This window comes from Arvicanthis niloticus, chromosome 24 (assembly GCF_011762505.2).
Source record: "Arvicanthis niloticus isolate mArvNil1 chromosome 24, mArvNil1.pat.X, whole genome shotgun sequence".
NCBI lineage: Eukaryota > Metazoa > Chordata > Mammalia > Rodentia > Muridae > Arvicanthis > Arvicanthis niloticus.
Genome location: NC_133432.1, coordinates 32,579,166 through 32,597,086, shown reverse-complemented (window position 1 = coordinate 32,597,086; position 17,921 = coordinate 32,579,166). Strand labels below are relative to the sequence as shown.

At 44.1% G+C, this 17,921-nt stretch overlaps 1 protein-coding gene across 1 annotated transcript in view; it reads right to left on the bottom strand.

The window, feature by feature from the left end:
* The window catches only part of Sdk1 (sidekick cell adhesion molecule 1), a 964,506-nt gene that overhangs the window by 404,993 nt on the left and 541,592 nt on the right, over positions 1-17,921 (bottom strand). Inside the window, exon 5 of the mRNA XM_076923544.1 lies at positions 11,033-11,166. Within this exon, the coding sequence (XP_076779659.1) occupies positions 11,033-11,166 (134 nt within the window). The remainder of the gene's footprint in view (positions 1-11,032; positions 11,167-17,921) is intronic.

Below are 17,921 nucleotides of genomic sequence, written 5' to 3'. Positions count from 1 at the left end.
CTCTTCCTGTTTCCTGCAAATGAAAATGTAGAACTTTCAGGTTCTTCTCTTGCAGGCTCACTCCCATGCTCTCTGTCATGAATGGACTAAACCTCTAAAACTGTCAGCAAGCCCCAATTACATGCTTTCTCTAATAAGAGTTGCCATAGCGTCTCTTCACAGCAATAGAATCGTGACTAGGACAGGCAGTGACCTTGTGATGGGCCAGCAACCATATGACCGTGTGAGTGACTTGGCACCTGGATCCCAAGCTCCACCCTTCAAGTCTCAGTCGGCTTGCCGATAAAATGGAGTCGGTCATGGGTTCCAAGAGAGCTGATAAGGAACCTCGGGAAGAGTGCACAGAAGAGCAGATGTCTCTGGTGCTCAAAGGAAGCCACGCCCTTCATGTTTCTAAGCCTTTAGAAAATCATTTAATAATACACTTATTTATGAATCACTACCCAGTCGGCAGACACCCCAGAAAATAGTTTACTCTCTGATCACCTGAAAGCATTCTGTAAAACTGTGTGTCTCTTCAACATTTTAAGGTGACATCTAAAATTTCTTGTCATAAAATATAAGAGGAATGCAAATATCATTTTCAGTGTGTTTTAGCATGCTGGCATATTTTAATAAAATCGAACACTTTCAGCACTCTTTTCTATGTGTTCAGTGGAATCTAAATATTTGATGGGCCATGTCTAAAGATGTCGCCCACGCACCCGCCATTGAGAAGCACACAGTCCAGTTCCCACTCTGCACGGGGATTTTACATCATTCCCTGACTACCTTCTGGAACCACTATTTCTATCCTTTTCTTTCCATGCTTTTTATCCTAATTTGTTATATTTTCTGGCTCAAAGAATTTTCTTGATCTTCACCACAGTCTCTGAAGCAATATGTGTGTGAATTTAAATTTCACCCAGGGACTACCTGGTCTTGGAAAGAAACAACCAAAAATCAAACCTCTTCTCACACCAAGTTACTGTTACGCTTATTACTAATTTTTTTTTTTTAATCAGAAAGTACATCACAAGGGCCGGGGAACTGGCTCAGTACTTGTGATGGTTTGTATATATGCTTGGCCCAGGGAGTGGCACTATTTGGAGGTGTGGCCTTGTTGGAATAGGTGTGTCATTGTGGGTGTGGGCTTTAAGACCCTCATCCTAGCTGCTTGGAAGTCAGTCTTCATCACTAGCAGCCTTCAGATGAAGATGTAGAACTCTCAGCTCTTCCTGCACCATGCCTGCCTGGATGCTGCCATGTTCCCACCTTGGTGATAATGGACTTAACCTCTGAACCTGTAAGCCAGCCCCAATTAAATGCTGTCTTTTAATGTTGTCTTGCCTTGGTCATGATGTCTCTTCACATCAGTAAAACCCTAACTAAGACAGCAGTAAGGAGCACATAGTGTTCTTCACATTAGGATATGTGTGCATATTCCTGTGTGTTTGTGCTGTGGAAGTCAGAGGTCAACCTCAGGTGTTGTTTCTCAGGAGACATGTATAGCTTGTTTGTTGAAGCAGGGTCTCTCATTGGTCTAGAGTTTCCCAATCTAGCTGGGTTGGCATACCAGAGAACAATAGGGATTCTCCTGTCTCTGCCTCTCCAACACTGGGATTTTGCAGCTGGAGATTTGAACTCATGCCCTCAGGCTTGCCTGAGAAGCATTTCACCAACTGAGCCAAGTTCCCAGCCCCTAAAGAATTGTCAATGAAACTTTAAGTGGAGTTTTACCTTTTTTCTCTTTGGTGGTGGTGGGTAGGGCTAGGATTTGAATTTAGGGCAACATAATTGCTAGTCTAGTGTTCTACCACTGAGCTACAGCCCTGGCCTTCAAGCTCTTTGTGTTGATAGTGAAGTGTTGGTGAGTATCATTGCCTACCCTCTCATTCACCCATCTATTCATCTATCCACCCACCCATCCATCCATCCATCCATCCATCCATCCATCCATCTATCCATCCATCCATCCAACCAACCAACCACCCACCTATCCCCTTACCAACTATCCATTCATTCATCCATTCATCCATGTACACATCCACCCACGCACCATACATCCATCTATTCATCTAAGTATCCATACAACTCTCTACCCCACCACTCACCAACCAGCCTCCTGTGCTATGTGGGGCTCAGAAACAAAATATTGACATTGCCATTTTGTTGCAGCCCGAGCTGCCTCATGTTTGGGCCTCAAAATGTTGAGAGCCGCTCTGCCCCACATTTGGGGGCCAAAATGTCTCGGACCGTTCTGTCAGTGTTGGAACCCACACTGCCAAAGCCTTGGGGGCTAAGTTGTTAGAGCCTGCACTGCCCCAAGCTGCTCCAGTCTGTGGGTCGGGGTTCAGTAAGAAAGAGTGAGGACGGTCTCGAGGAATGGAGACCAGACAGAGTGTAATTCAATCCCGTTTATTCTTCAGTCTCTCTTTTTCTCTCCAAGTCCCTAGTCTTGAGATCCTAGTCCCTAGTGCCTCCAAGTTCCAAGTCTCAAGTGCCTACTCCAAGTGCCTAATACTTAATAATCATTTCTTCTGAGTTCTCTAGTCCAAGTGTCTTCTTCCTCAATGCCTAATTCCTACTCCAAGTTGTACTCTAAGTTGTATTCCAAGTTGTACTGAATTCCTCTGTCTGCCTCTCTCCTTTTATATGTCTCATTTCTAAGCCACGCCTCTAAGTCATGCCCTTAGGCCTTGTCTCTAAATCTGATCTCTAAGTCACACCCTTAAGTCTCCGCTCTAAATCACAGCTTTAAGTCTCACACACCCAAGGGAAGATCCTGGGTATCTAAAGCAAGATGTTATCAGAGTGTGCTCAGCTGTTGTAGGCTGATGTAATCAAGTCTCTTGTCAGGGTATATGGCTCAAGATGGCTACAAGGATGATAGCTGCCTTCTGTCAGCTCCCCACACCATTTCACTTTACATTTTAGCTGAAAGCGTAGGTGGAATACAGAGTGCTGACAGTAGTGGCCATGCAAACTGTAGCTTTTAGTTGGGTGACCCGAAGTCCAACTCTGCATATAGTCTATCCCAAGGGACCACGTGACAATTCTCATTTGTAAGCAAGTGGGCAGGATGTCCTCACAGGTCTGTGTGCTTCTGGAACATTCCAAATAGGCTACACTCTGACTGTTGCTGGGGACAGGGAGATTTGTGGACCTATGTATTTTGTTATAACTGAATGAATTTTCACAGCATGGATAAGTGAATATAAAAGTATTCCTGGGGAGAAACCACGGCTTTGAATTACTTGGGAAACTAGCACAGATGAATGATGCCCTGAGGCTGCACTGAACTTTCTTGGGGGTTGGTCTGTGGCTATGCTAAATTCTGAACCCCAAGATCTGGTTGCCCTCCAGATGAGTGCATCTGCATATATACTGGCTTTTGTTGTACAAACCTTACTCCCCATTTTAAAGCTACTCGTTAATAAAAGGCTAGAGCCTGTGATTGGGCAGTAGAGAGAGAAAGGCGGGACTTGATAATTGAGTGATGGGTCTCCAGAGAGACCACAGGGGAGAAGGAGAAAGAAGATGGAGGGAAGGAGCAGAAGGTCACCATTCGACAGGATGGACCAGGAACACGTGGCTGAGAGAGATGCATCCTGAGGACAGGCTGATGGAGCAAATCAACCCAGGAGAGACTCAGACAGCAGGCAATGTGGGACATCAAGTTTGGATATAGGTGAGAAAAGCATAGAATCTGCTCATTCTAGACTTACAGCTTGTAAATAAAATACCAGGTTTTTGTGTCTTTTTATGGGCTAGCTAGAATAAATCTTTCATTTACAGAACTTGGAGGCCACGTTAACAGAAAATGGGACTCTTTGAAAGCATAATAATTTGAGCAAACAATGAAATATTATCAATACCAAACAAGGTAAAGGTTTCCATTTACAAAGCACGGACCATGCTCCTCAGTGAGATACCAAGACAGAATGAAGGTGACATGTGGACAATGACAAGAGAACAGTATGGTGCAGGACACCTCCAGGATCAGCAGGATACTTGAGTAGTTTGCTTCTTCCATATCAGTGAATGTCAGAGCCAATGATTAATTAGGTATTCCTACACCAGGGGCAGATACTCTGGGCTTCTTTCTCACATAGCCCAGGCAAGCTTTGAACTCTCTATGTAGCTGAGGATAACCTTGAATTTATGATCTTTAGGCCTCTATCTCCTGAGATCACAGGCATTTTACTACCAGACTCAGTGTATGTAGTACTGGGGATCAAACCTGAGGCTTTGTTTATGCAGTGTAAGTACTGTGCCAACTGAGGTACTCCACAGCCTCAGAGGAGCTGCTGCTGCTGCTGCTGCTTCTCCTCCTCCCCCTCTACCCCCTCCTTCTCCTCTCCTTCTTCTCCTTCTTCTCCTTCTCCTCCTTCTCCTCCTCCTTCTTCTTCCCCTCTTCCTCTTCTTCCTTTTCTTCCTCCTCTTCCTCTTTCTCTTCCTCCTCCTCCTTCTCTTCTTCCTCCTGCTCTTCCTCTTCAGATTTTATTTTATTTTTTAATGTATGTGTGTGATTGTGTGTCTGCATGCATGAATGCTGGTGGAATGTGGAAGACAGAGGACACTGAATCCCCTGGAACTGGAGTTGTAACTCCTATAGGCAATTGTAAGCTGCTAGACATGGGTGCTGGAACAAAACTCTGGTCCTCTGTGAGAGCAGTAAGTGCTTTTAACTGATGAGTCTCTGGAGGGCCCTATCATGGCTTCTTTCCTGATAGAATGTCTATAGAAGAATTCTGGAGACCAAAGCTTAGACTTGGTTCTGCCTATCAGAGGATGGGTCAGCACTTTCTGGGCAGAGCATGCATAGTACCTATAAGTTGTGTGGTTAAACGCCTGACCTCAGGATACAGAACACTTCCTACTTATGTTTCTGAGAATTCTGGCAGGGAAGCATCACACACCCTATAGATCTGCAACTGGATTCTAAGTGGCTCGGCCATGATGGAGGACCCAACATCTCCATACAGGTTTGGAGAGACTGTTTTCAAATGCTTCCCATTGCTTTATGTAGCCAACCCAAGACAGAGTCCACTCAAGGGCTTACACCTGCTGCCTTCCACTCTTTGAATATTAAAACTGTGAGGAATATAAGATAGGCCACAAAAAAGCTGCATCTTATGGGACAGTCCTCTTGAATGACTGTGCAAAGACATTATTCTTGGGGACCCGCTTTCAACTACTAACCATCTATGAGGGCTGCAGTTAAATTAGCATGACAGAGGACACAAGAATGTTAAGTGGGCTTCGGAATTAAAAGCTGGGTTTGTCAGCCTGAAGGAGGATCAGCTAAAATGATAGCCTATCTGCAAATGTTGTTTGAAGAGCAGACATTAAAATGAAAGAGGTGAAGGAAGCAGGAAGGAGAGCCGCAGTCATTTCTGTTTTAATCTCAGCCTCATCCCTCACAGAGAACCTCATTACACCGGACATTGTGAATATTGGGTCAGAAGTGATGATGTGTCTACAGTACGTTCGATGGCTTTTAAACAATGATTGATTAATCACCGCACAGAACCCATCTGATCTCACTGTAGGCTTTTTTTTTTTTTTTTTTTTTAAAGAAGAAACTCCCATTCACATATTAATTCGGTGTGGAAAAGCCAACACATAGAAGTTAACTCGATGTAAACTTTTCAAAATGAAAGGGCAAAGCAGGTTGACAGGTTTATAGAGCTTGCCTGGGCCTGACCTCAGAATAGAAATGTATGCTTCAGGCAAATTCAGCCCGTTTGTTTGGGGCTATGCACCTGAGCTGCAGGAGCTGACTATGAAAGATTCATGCGGATTTCTCCCATGCCACCTATGTCCTTAATATCTGGTGGCATAGGTCACATTAGAACATCAAAGCAAACTTGCCCCAGAGAGGCAGCAAGGTTGCTCTGGGATTCTAGATGGAGTGGCCAGACTCTCTCCTTCCAGACTGGACTACTACATGGCCCATAGGCCCACACGGGGAGAAGAGTTGATGCCTAACAATGCCATCCGCTAAACACGCATGACACAGCATGCAGCACCATTAGGCGACCGTGTTTCAGCTGTAACATTCCATGCATCTTAAACGCTTAGTTTTATCCATACATTCACTATGTTTTGCTTCCCAGAAGCTTCAAGTGCAGCCAAAATATTCAACCACTGGGTTTTGGGAGAGGGTCTAGTTGGTAAATCATTTGCCTTTCAATCATGATGAGCTGGGTTCGGATTCCCATAATGAATGTATAAAGACATACATGGGTATAGCATCCCCAGTGCTGGGGAGGTAGATGAGTAGATTCATAGAACTTTGGGGCCAATAAGCCCAGCCAAGCATTGATTTCCAATTCTATTTGGAACCCGACTCTAAAAATAAGATGGAGAGTAATTGAAGAAGACATCTATTTACCTCTGGTCTCCATGTCTATACATGTAAATATCACACACATAGTTGCATGTGCACACACGTGCATGCACACACACACATACACATGCACATACACACACATACATACATACATATACACACATGCACACACACACACACCCTGCACACATTTGTTCTATAAACATTTCTTGTTAGCAGGTGACAGCACACTGTTTATCTAGGCATATGGACATGGTTATCCCTGTCCCTCCCTCTGTTCCTATGCTATAGAAAAGGAGAGACAAGATCAGTGATAAATCATTTTTTAACTAATTGTAGTATGATCCACTCAGACTTTAATCCCAACATGAGAAGCTGGTCATAACCACTATACCAAGGTCTCTTTATTCTCTAGACAAAAGAAAAGGGGAGGGGACCTATATTCAGTAAATGCTAATTGGCTGAAATACCTTCTGATTCTTCAGGAACATTGGCTGGCTTTTCCTTTTGTTTTTAAAATTGTCAACCTTCTCCTGTGGTGTTCTCACAAAAGCCCACCTCAGAAAAATACAAAACAGACACCTGAGGCTGTAGACACAGCACCCTTTTCTCATGGTGCCGTATGGTGCCTAGCAGAGATGAAGATACTCTATAGAGACAGAGAGGGCCTGACCAGAGAGGGAGCAGGTCTCCAGAAAGAGATTTACACAGGTCTTATCAGACCACCCCACAGGATGAGACTAAGTCCAGACAATGACGGGCCAACAGTGGGCAGAACCATACCTTGACCTGTACTGCTTATATATCCTTAGCCCCTCTATTAAATCAATATGAAATCTCATTTCAGGACCTCCCAAAGGTGGATTTGGGGAAATGGGGTGGCTCTGCCTTCTTCCCAGTGTGGCCATATTGGACAAATTCCTTTTTCTGTTTTTCATAATTAGATTTTTTTTTTGGGGGGGGGGGTTGGCATACTGAGGACAGGGTGGTGAACCTGGCTTGGAGCACAGGCTCTGACCCCCAAGTTCAATAAGAACATAAATGGCTCTTGATATCATCTAATCCCCTAAGGAATCCAGGAAGGTGATGGGTCTTCCTGCTTCAAGGCTTCACAGAATGCTACATGCCCATCCCACGCTGACCTCCTACCTACAGGGCACCATGTGACACACAGGTGGCCACACTGAAGCACACATCCTAGCCTGGTTTGTAGATTTATCAAGACTTCTGATCTTTAGAGGTTTTCCAAATAGAACTTCTACGGGGGGGGGGGGGATGCATAATTGGTTCCATTTAACATTTAGCTAAGTTTGATGTGTCAGGGGAAGGTTTGCCTAAGAATTAAAATAAGGCTGGTTCTTCCACTTCCTTCCCTTCCTACACTGTCTTGATAAAAAAGTGAAGAATATATAGAGGAGTAGATTGCAGGGCTCTTACCTAGCACAGCCTCATTACAGCTCAGCTTTAAGTGTTTTACCTGTTGCCGATGAAAAGATAATATTTTACAAGGGAGCGAGATGTGAGTCGGTTAATTATAATATTTATGAGTGGCTTCTTATAGGCTTTTTGGTTGGGGTAGAGCTGAAATTATCGCAAAAACTTTACATATTCCAATTATCTACCGCCTCAGTGCTGCATTCAGAAGGGAGTTTGAGAATACATCATTCTCGTTCTAGTCTACCCCAGTTCAGAATAGCCCATAGGATGCCAGACCATTTGATAACTCTCGGGTAAAAGTACTGTGCAAACCTAGAATTTCTTGAGGAATCATTTCCGGTGTCTTCTAAGAGATTAAGGCTGATTTCCTTGTTTCTGAACCAGAGCGCCACTGTCTTTGGCCGTCATTATCCTATTCATACAACAATCAAGTGCTAAATCAGATTTGCTGAACAGAATGAATGCCTCTAGTTATAAAACTTGGCAATCGTTAACAATAATCACGAGCGCCTTGGTAATACAATCTCTGTCCCTTGTTACTGCTGCTAAAAAAACGTCTGGGTCAGTTGTGTTTGCTTGCTTCTCCTGTGCCTCTTGACAAAAGCGGAGTGTCACACATGGGATGTTGTGATGCTCCATCTAATCAATGTGCATTAAAAAGACCTGACTGGTCCTCAGTCTGTCTGCTGTATGATCTGGGGAGGAAGACTCGGATCCTCAGAATAGAGCAGGTTCTAAGAGCTGAAGGAATGGCTCAGTCAGTAAAGTGCTTGTAGGGCATGACTAAGGACCCAAATTCTATCCCTCAGAACACTCATATAAAGGCTGGGCACAGGAGCAGGGTCTCTAACGCACAGCACTGGGTATGTGATAACAGGCAGATTCCTGGGATCTTAGCCGCCACCCAAGTCTAGTTGAATTAGTGAGCTCTAGGTCCAGTAAAAAAAAAGCCTTACAAATGAAAAGGAAGGGAGCTAGAGAGGTGGCTCAGAGGGAAGAGCACCTTCTGCCCAACCTCAAGGTTTTGAATTCCAAACTCTAGGACCCTTGTAAAAAGCTGGCTGCTGGCCAGGCTCGGGGGCACAGTACTTGGCAGGCAGAGGCAGGAGGGTCTCTGGGATCTTGTTTGTTGGCATTCTGATTTATGTAGTGAGTTCTAGAACAGACAGGGCTACACAGAGACTCTCAAAACAATAACAACAACTGGGTGTTGTGAAGTGTGTCTGTAGCCCCCTTGCTGAGGAAGGTTGAGACAGGGGGATTTCTAGAACTTACTGTCTGCCAGCCTGTCTGAAGGTTCAATAGGATATAGTGGAGTATGATATTAACAGGACACTCATGAGTGTGGGAGCATGCATACACCCCCAGCGTGTGTACATACACCACAATACAGGACACTCATGAGTGTGGGAGCATGCATACACCCCCAGCGTGTGTACATACACCACAATACAGGACACTCATGAGTGTGGGAGCATGCATACACCCCCAGCGTGTGTACATACACCATAATACAGGACACTCATGAATGTGGGAGCATGCATACACCCCCAGGGTGTGTACATACACCACAATACAGGACACTCATGAGTGTGGGAGCATGCATACACCCCCAGCGTGTGTACATACACCATAATACAGGACACTCATGAATGTGGGAACATGCATACACCCCCAGCGTGTGTACATACACCACAATACAGGACACTCATGAGTGTGGGAGCAGGCATACACCCCCAATGTGTGTACATACACCATAATATACTGCACACACAGGCATGCATTCCCACGTATACTCATACACACAAAATGTTTTTAAAAAGTGGGGAGCAGCTGAAGAAGATTCCTGGCCTTCACATGGAATGCAGAGGCACACATAGTGCACACTTACAAACATGTATACACACACACACACACTCACGCACACACACACACACACACACACAGATTAAAAGAGTAGATAATGGAATCACAACAGAGTTACACAGATGGATCACCTGTGGGAATTTGGTGGGTGTGTGAGCACACACTCCCTTAATCCCCACACACCACATTCCTTGCTTAAGGCAGACATTTGCCCTGTCATTCTGTCCCTCCTAGCAAAGCAGTTGTCCTGGCAAAGAGAACACTACAGTTCCTCCCACATATTTTAAAAAGCACAAACAGAAAACCCACATCTCCCCAGCCTCTGAGTGTATTCAGGAAGAGGAAACCCAGGGACACAATAGGCCCGTATGCCAGGAGAGCACACGGAAATTCACCTTCCAAGGCCAGTCTCCATGGGCATTTTCTCCAGAGTGTTTCAGACCATAAAAGGAGACACTGCCAGCATGTGAGGACATATGTCACAGTCTAAAATTTTCCAAGTTCAAATAATTTAAAGTCTTTCTTCAAACTAAAACTTCCTTAAATAATTGAGTCTATAACTGCAACTTGTGTATGTTTAGTTGCGTTGAGTGGAAATGAGCAACAGATACAGCTTAGACATTGCCTTTAAAAGAAAGAATTAAGGCAATGTTTCTATAAATTGTCCAGATTAGATTAGTGCTCACTTGGTAATCAAGGCATGCCTCAGATTCAAAATCCTCCTGCCTCAGCCTCCTGAAGATAGGGGATGACAAACCTTGGCCACTAGACTTACCTATTAAAATACTGCTAATTTTTTAAAAAAATTCATGCCATGGTATGTGTGTGTGTGTGTGTGTGTGTGTGTGTGTGTGTGTGTGTGTGTGTATGTGTAACTTCTGGGCATCAGTACTCTCCTTATACCACACAGGTCTGGGGATGACCTTAGGAACTCAGGTCATCAGGCTTGGCTTCAAGCTCCTTTGCCCTCTGAGCCATTTCACTGGCCCCAAATATTGCTAATTTAAATACAACTGTATATGTACATTTTCTTTTTCTCAGGGATGTTACTCTTAGGTCAATAAAACATATTAGTGCCTTAGTGGTAAATGAGATCCATAGGTATAATATGAAGAAGTTGTTAAAATAATAATATTAGCAGTAGACAAAGAAAACGACATTTAAAAAAAAGTCAGCAAAACAAGTAAGATCTTGGGTTAAAAATATAAAATTCATATTGTCTGCAAATCATTCAATGGCTCCAAAACCCTTTGAACTACCAACAGTGGATCAATATTAAGCCATAAACCACACCAGAGAGATGAATTGCATGGTGTTCCACCCCACAGTGCTTATCAATTACAGCAAGACTTTGTTTCTTTTGGGACCATTAGTTAGATTCTCAGAACTCACGTGCTACGCTCAGGTGGATGAATGGGCTTGTCTTGTTCTCTCCGTTCCTCTCGTTCACAGCCTGCACGTAGTAAGCACCAGCATCACTCGCTGTTGTAGCAAGGATCACCAGCTGATTCTCCAACGTAATGGCTCTGTTTCCGAGACAAGACACAACGTCAAGGCCACTTAGGGGAATATAAAAAAGAATAATAAAGACCCAAAACATGAGCTGGGGAGATGGCTCAGTTACTAAAGTACTTGTCTTGAAATCATGAGGACCCAAGTTCAATCCCCAAAGCCTATTTGAAGAAGCTGGCTGTGATGATATGCTCATAATCTCAGCATTGAGATTGAGAAGGCAGAGGTGAGCAGACCCTTGTGCTGGTTCAAATGAGACTGGTTGAGTGTTTGGATGCTGGGTCTGCAGATAGTGAAACTGTTTGAGAAGGATTAGGAGGTGTGGCCTTGTTGGAGAAGGTGTGTCACTGGGAGTGGGCTTTGAGGATTAAAAAGCCCACAGCATTTTCAATCTTCTCTCTCTCTCTCTCTCACTCTCTCTCTCTCTCTCTCTCTCTCTCCCTCCCTCCCTCCCTCCCCCCCCCTCCCCCTCTCTCTTTCTCCCCTTCCCCCTTCTTCCCCCTTCTTCCCCCTTCTTCCCCCTTCTTCCCCCTTCTTCCCCCTTCTTCCCCCTTCTTCCCCCTTCCCCCTCCTTCCTCCTTCCCCCTTCCTCCTTCCCCCTTCTTCCCCCTTCCCCCTTCTTCCTCCTTCCTCCTTCCCCCTTCTTCCTCCTTCCTCCTTCCCCCTTCTTCCCCCTTCCCCCTTCTTCCCTCTTCCCCCGTATGGCTGCTGCCTTAACCTGTACGTTCTCAGCTACTGCTCTGGCTTTATGCCTGTTGTCCACTAACTCCCCCTTACCCTCTTGCCATGATGGTCATGGACTTAATGTCTAAAACTGTAAGTAAGCCCCCAGTTAAAATCTTTCTTCTGTAAGTTGCCTTTGCTATAGGTTCTGTCATGGCAATGACAATGTACCTAAGACACCAGCCTATCCTACTTGGTGAGCATCAGGCTGTGGGCCTCCCTTCTCCCCAGGGTTGTTGGCCACAGGGGATGAAGATAAGAGAGTCAACTAACAGGGTTTCAGACAGCCTGTGAGTATGAACAGAAATGATGATACATTCTGGGATCAGCTTCGGGGAGACAGATCAACTTTCCTCAGGGTGAGTCAAGGGTTATATAGTTTTGGGGAAGGGGGATAGGAATATCCAGGGTGGGCAAAGGTCAATGGCTTAAGGCTAAGGTACTGAGATACCGCATTAGCATGCGGAGGCATTCCAGGGAATCTCAGATGCTTGCTGAAAGGGTTCTTATTGGGAGAAAGGAAGCTGAACCTGTAATCTCACTAAGGCTACATGACATTCTGCATAGACAGGGTGTGGGGGTTTGATCCTCCCAGACAAAGTCAGAGAAGGAGAAGCCTTGCTGGTAAAGGGAGACCCCATTTTTTTTGAGGTGCTCACAAGGCTATCCAGAGGGTTCTTCATACCAGGCCAGTGAGAGATCTTGTTTCTAAATACAAGATGGGATGGAGCCTGAGGATTGATGGCTGAAAGTTGACCTCTCATGGGAATGTGTATACATCTGCACACTGAATCCACCAGAACCCCCCAAAAAATAAAAAGGAAGAATAAATAGACAAAAGCAATATACAGGCCAGCTTGTGATTTGCCTCTTCTGGTGGGGTAGCATCCTACCACCTCAGGGGTTCTTCATCTGAAGGAGCTCTTGACTATAAGGAAGATGGCATACAGAGACTAAAACAGAGGTTCCTGAGGACTCAAGGCACTGCCTGTTAGGAGTTCCAGGGGAGTAGCCTCTTGATCTAGGCCAAGCTATCTGAGCATGTTGTAGTCATATGCCAGGTCCAGCATGGCCTTAGTAAGGGTGGAATGACACTGTTCCCAAGGCCAGCACGCAGATCTCTGCATTCTTTTGTAATGTTAACAATAATGCCATTGTTGTCTCCAAAGTATCACAGGGTTGGGTCACAGGATGCTGATTCATAGGATAATCAAATGGGAACCTGGAGTAAAAGACTGGACTGAGATGTAAAATAAAAGACTGGGCTTCTGATCTGCAAGAGATGAGCTATGCAGAGAAATTTTTAGGATAAAAAGAGAGAAGTGCTTGGAGAACTGACATGAGCAGAAAACAGAGAGCGATCTGGAGAGCTTCAGAAAAGCAGAACATAGAAAAGTCAATCTGGAAAGCTGACTTGAACAGAGCGTAGGCTTGGACCCACGATTTGACTTTGACTCCTTTGTTTTCACTGCTCTCGGACACCCCTTCCTCAGAAGCCCTCTCAAGCCCAGGCTGGTCCTGGGCAGTCACAGCCTTGATCTGTGACAAGTGACACACACTAATACACACTAATATACATGTATTAATAAACATATGTATGCGCACATGCACACACACAGCAACACACACATATGCATGCATCTACTCACACATACTAATACATACACACTAAGACATACATATGTATGTACGCATGTGTCTACACATGCTAAGACACACATATGCATGCACACACACTAATACACACACCAACACACACCTATGTATGTATGCAAGCATCTATATACACACTAATACATACACACTGATACACACATATGTATGCATGCATGTATCTAAACACACTAACACACATGCATGCATACATGCATCTACACACATATATGTGTACACATTCATCACATACACAGGCATATACACACATACACTCACACAAATGTGAATAACATGCTCTCTGGCTGACAAGCCAGGCCTAGAGGGTCTACACAGCATGAGCCCACCTTGTCTTTTTTCCAAGATGCACAGGGTGAGTGTTCCAGGGAAGGGTCCTGTGTTCATTCTCTGACCTACAGAGCCCTTCCAAAGTTAAAAAAAAAAAAAAAAAGCAGTCTCTCTTGAGGAATCAAAGGTAATAACCCGTTCCTTCCTGTTACCTTTTGGAGCACTTTTTTCCAAGAAACCTCCTGGTTTTTCTACATTGTATAAAATTATCTTAAGGAGCGATTGCTTGCTGGGCTCCCACAGGGTGTATTACATTTTAGGTCTCTATGGCTAACTTATTTCATGTCTCATTTAAGAAAATTTCCCTATTAGGAAGTTTTCAATTTTTCGTCCCATAAAAATATTTCAAAAAGAGTTTTACTATAATTATTTATGACTGCTTTATAGGTTCTTTTATAGAAGCATAGAAATTGTTCCATTTTATTTTAGTATATGTTACACTGGCACCTAAAATTAAATATGAATATTTACTACACATGAAGTTATACATTTAATAGTATAATTTTAAAATTGGATATATAACTTTTGCTTTCACATCTGATTTTTAGCACACTAATCTTAAGTATGTCTATTATTCCTCAGAATTAGTCATTTTAAAATGCTCATTAATTCTCTGTATTATTTACCACAGTGTTTCAAGGCTACTGCAAATTAAAAAGCACATAAAAAATAAAAACAGTAAGTTTTATATTCATCAAGGTTTTTTATTTTGAAGCTTTCTTCTTTTAGTTCTTGATTTCTGTACATAGTCAAGACTAAAATTAAAATATATATATATATATATATATATATATATATATATATATTGTTTAAGAAGACAGCCACAAAAAATGCTGGATATTTGAAGGGCATTTGAAGAAAAGAGCAAGTTCCCAGGAGGGTATTCTTTCTCTCTCTAGGAAATATTTCCATGTAGAGGGTTTATACAAAAGAAACCAATTTGTAAGAAAAAACTACAAACATCTGTCTCGATAGTATGTCATGGTGTGTACTGTAATAGGCATGCATGTGTGTGCACCTACCTGTGTGTGTGATGTTGTGCATATATGTATGTGTTGCTATATGTACAGGTGTGTAGGGGATTTGCACATGTGCAGAGGCCAGAGGCTGATGATGTCAGGAGTCTTCCTCAGACGCCATCGACCTTACTTTTGGAGACAGGATCTCTCAGTGGACCCGGTTCTCACCAGTTCATCTACATCAGCTGGCCAGAGAATCCCCAGGATCTGCTGGCCCGTGCCCCACAAGGCTGCAATGACTGACATGCATTGTCTCGCTTAGTTTTCATTTGTGTTCTGAGGACTGAACATAGGTCCTCGTTCGTGAGCAGCAAGCACCTAACCAACTGAGCCATGTGCCCAGATGTACTGGCTATGAGTGAGACTTTTTAATAAGAGAAATGGTTTTCAGAGACACTGGGCCACAGTGGGAAGCTGCTGGTTTGATCTTGTGACCAGGCCTCCAGAGGTACCTGAATTTCCTAGTGCCCAGGCTGATGGTCTCAGGAACTACTCACAGGGGTGTGTTTGTTTTTTTGTTTTGTTTTGTTTTGTTTTTTATGACTCTTGGGAAACATGGGTAGCATGAAGCCAACAATTTTGGGTGGCAGGACAGAAAGAATAGAAGGTTCTGATGGTGTGTGTGCATACATATGTGTGCAGGCACATGAGTAATTGTAGATGCACATGGATGTGTGGATATGTGCATGTATGTGGAAGCCAGGCGGCAAGGTGCTTCCATTGGCCCCATTCACCTCTTCTATTGAAATGGGTTCTTTTATTGAGCTAAGATGCCTGCCCAGTGAGTCCCAGGGAGTCTGCTGCTTCTACCTCACCAATGCTGGGGTTACAAGTATGCACCAGACTGGGCTCTTTTTTCTTTTAAATGTGGGTTTTAGGCTGTGAACTCATCTGGCCCTCTTGTTTGCATGATAAGCTGGTTAGTGCTTTACAAACTGAGCCCTCCCCCCAGCCCACAGAGTCACTCCTCCTGCAGCCCATCCCATCGGTCCTAGTTAGCTTCAATTCATCACATGATTGATGAACGGCTCAGATCAGGCTGGTCTGTGAGAAATGGTTTCTTCCATAAACTGATGCAGAATGGTCCAGCCCACTATGGGCAGCACCATTTCCTGGGCTGTTGGACCCTGATTGTACAAGAGACCTAATGAAGCATGAACCTGCGAGCTGGCCAGGGAGTAGTATTCACCCATGGTTTCTACTTCAAGTTCCCATATATTGTCCTGCCTCAACTCCCCTCAGTGACAGACTATAATCTGTAAGTTGAAATGAACCCACCCCTCCCCTAAGTTGCCTTTGGTCATGGTATTTTTGCAGACAGAATGGGGCTCAGACACCAGCTCTTCACTGTCATTTCACAAGGTTAACACGTGTCCATTGAAATCAAATGTACTCGAGTTTGAGTCCCTGCGAATAGAGGTGGACAGCGCACAGATACAGACTCAGAACAGCCTTACACCCTCACATCCACTCAGTGTTTTAAGACAGCACGTAGGAACATCTTTTCATACATGCAGACATAAAATGGAAATGTGGTTGGTCTGTGAGTGGTACGAGCGTAAGCCATTTTCTTTTGAATCCTGTATTTTTAAAATTTTCCAATCCCTACAACAAAATGCGTATCACTTTTGTTATCGGAAGAATGGACGGCGGTGAAAAGAAGTGCAGGGGGCATGCTCAGTGATTACAGGAGCAGAGTTTAATACCTTGCCCGTAATAGGAACGGTTCGGCTTTATTATAACATAATTCCAAAGAACTCATTTAAAACTTGCATTGACTTTGCAGGAAAATTATAGTGTTCAGCCAGAGAGATTTTCCCTTAACTTTACCGCAATAAATGTATGTATTTTTTTAAAAATAAAATTATGTCTTTAGTCTTCCACCATCTTTTTTCCACACACAGTTTTAAAGTTTAAAAACAAAACTTTAGGATTCTAACTTCTAATCCAACGAGTCAGTAATAAAAGTAGTACAGCGGAAAAAAAATCTCAGCCCAGTGTTAGCAAACAGAGCTGGCCTTGAGCAAAGTACAACACAGGGTTCATACAGCGGGAATCAGAAGGTCAGTGCTGGGTTCATACAGCGGGAATCAGAAGGTCGCTTGGGGACAACTCCAGCTATAGGAATTGTTTTCAGAAGCCAGAGACTGATCTGTGGTCCTGGAAAGGTGGGGCTCACTGACAGAGACACCACCATGGGTCTGTAAAGGATGCCAGTTTCTAACGGGCACTTCCTAAGTGTCTCTGTCATTCTTCTCTTGACTCTAGCACGTTGGGGTGCTGTCAGACAGGATAACCCTTCCTTTCAGAAAATATAAAACTCAAGGCATGGAGGAGCTACCTGTGGTCTCTGGCCAGGAAGATTGATCAAAAAATATTTGTTCAACTCTGGATGTAGATCAGTCGGCAGAGTGCCTGCTTAGCATGCACGGCCCTGGGTACCATCTCAACAGCACCATCCATATAAGTCAGGGTTGGTGCCCACACCTGTAATCCTAGAACTCCAGAGACAGTCAGAAGGATCAGAGGTTCAAGGCTAGCCTTGGCTGCATAGTGATTTGAGGTCAGCCTGGCTACATGAGACTCTGTCTCAACAAAACAAAATACAACAACAGCATACTTGCTAGAGAAAAATGACACTAGACACGGATAATCAGATATCGGGGAGCACTGCACATGGAATCCCCTGGTTGAGCTTCTTTGCTACACTTGTCAAGCTCCAAGGGAAGTCCCTGTGTTACAACCCACCATCTGCTCTCAGGGATATAATGTCCATGTAGAAGTTCTCAAGGCTCTGGATTTGTGGTTGGTGAAAACAGCCGACTGGATACCTTGTAGGGGCCTGAAGACCAGGAAGGAAAAGCAAGGGCATTCAATCACCCTGACACTATGCAGTGAGGTGGTGAGCAACCATTTAGGTTTCCAGGCCTGGGTCTGAGTGGAAGAGAAGTTAAGCCGAACTGAGAGCACACAGTTTTCATTGCATAGAGCCTGAGCTGGCCCATCTCTACACTTTGAAAGGTGAC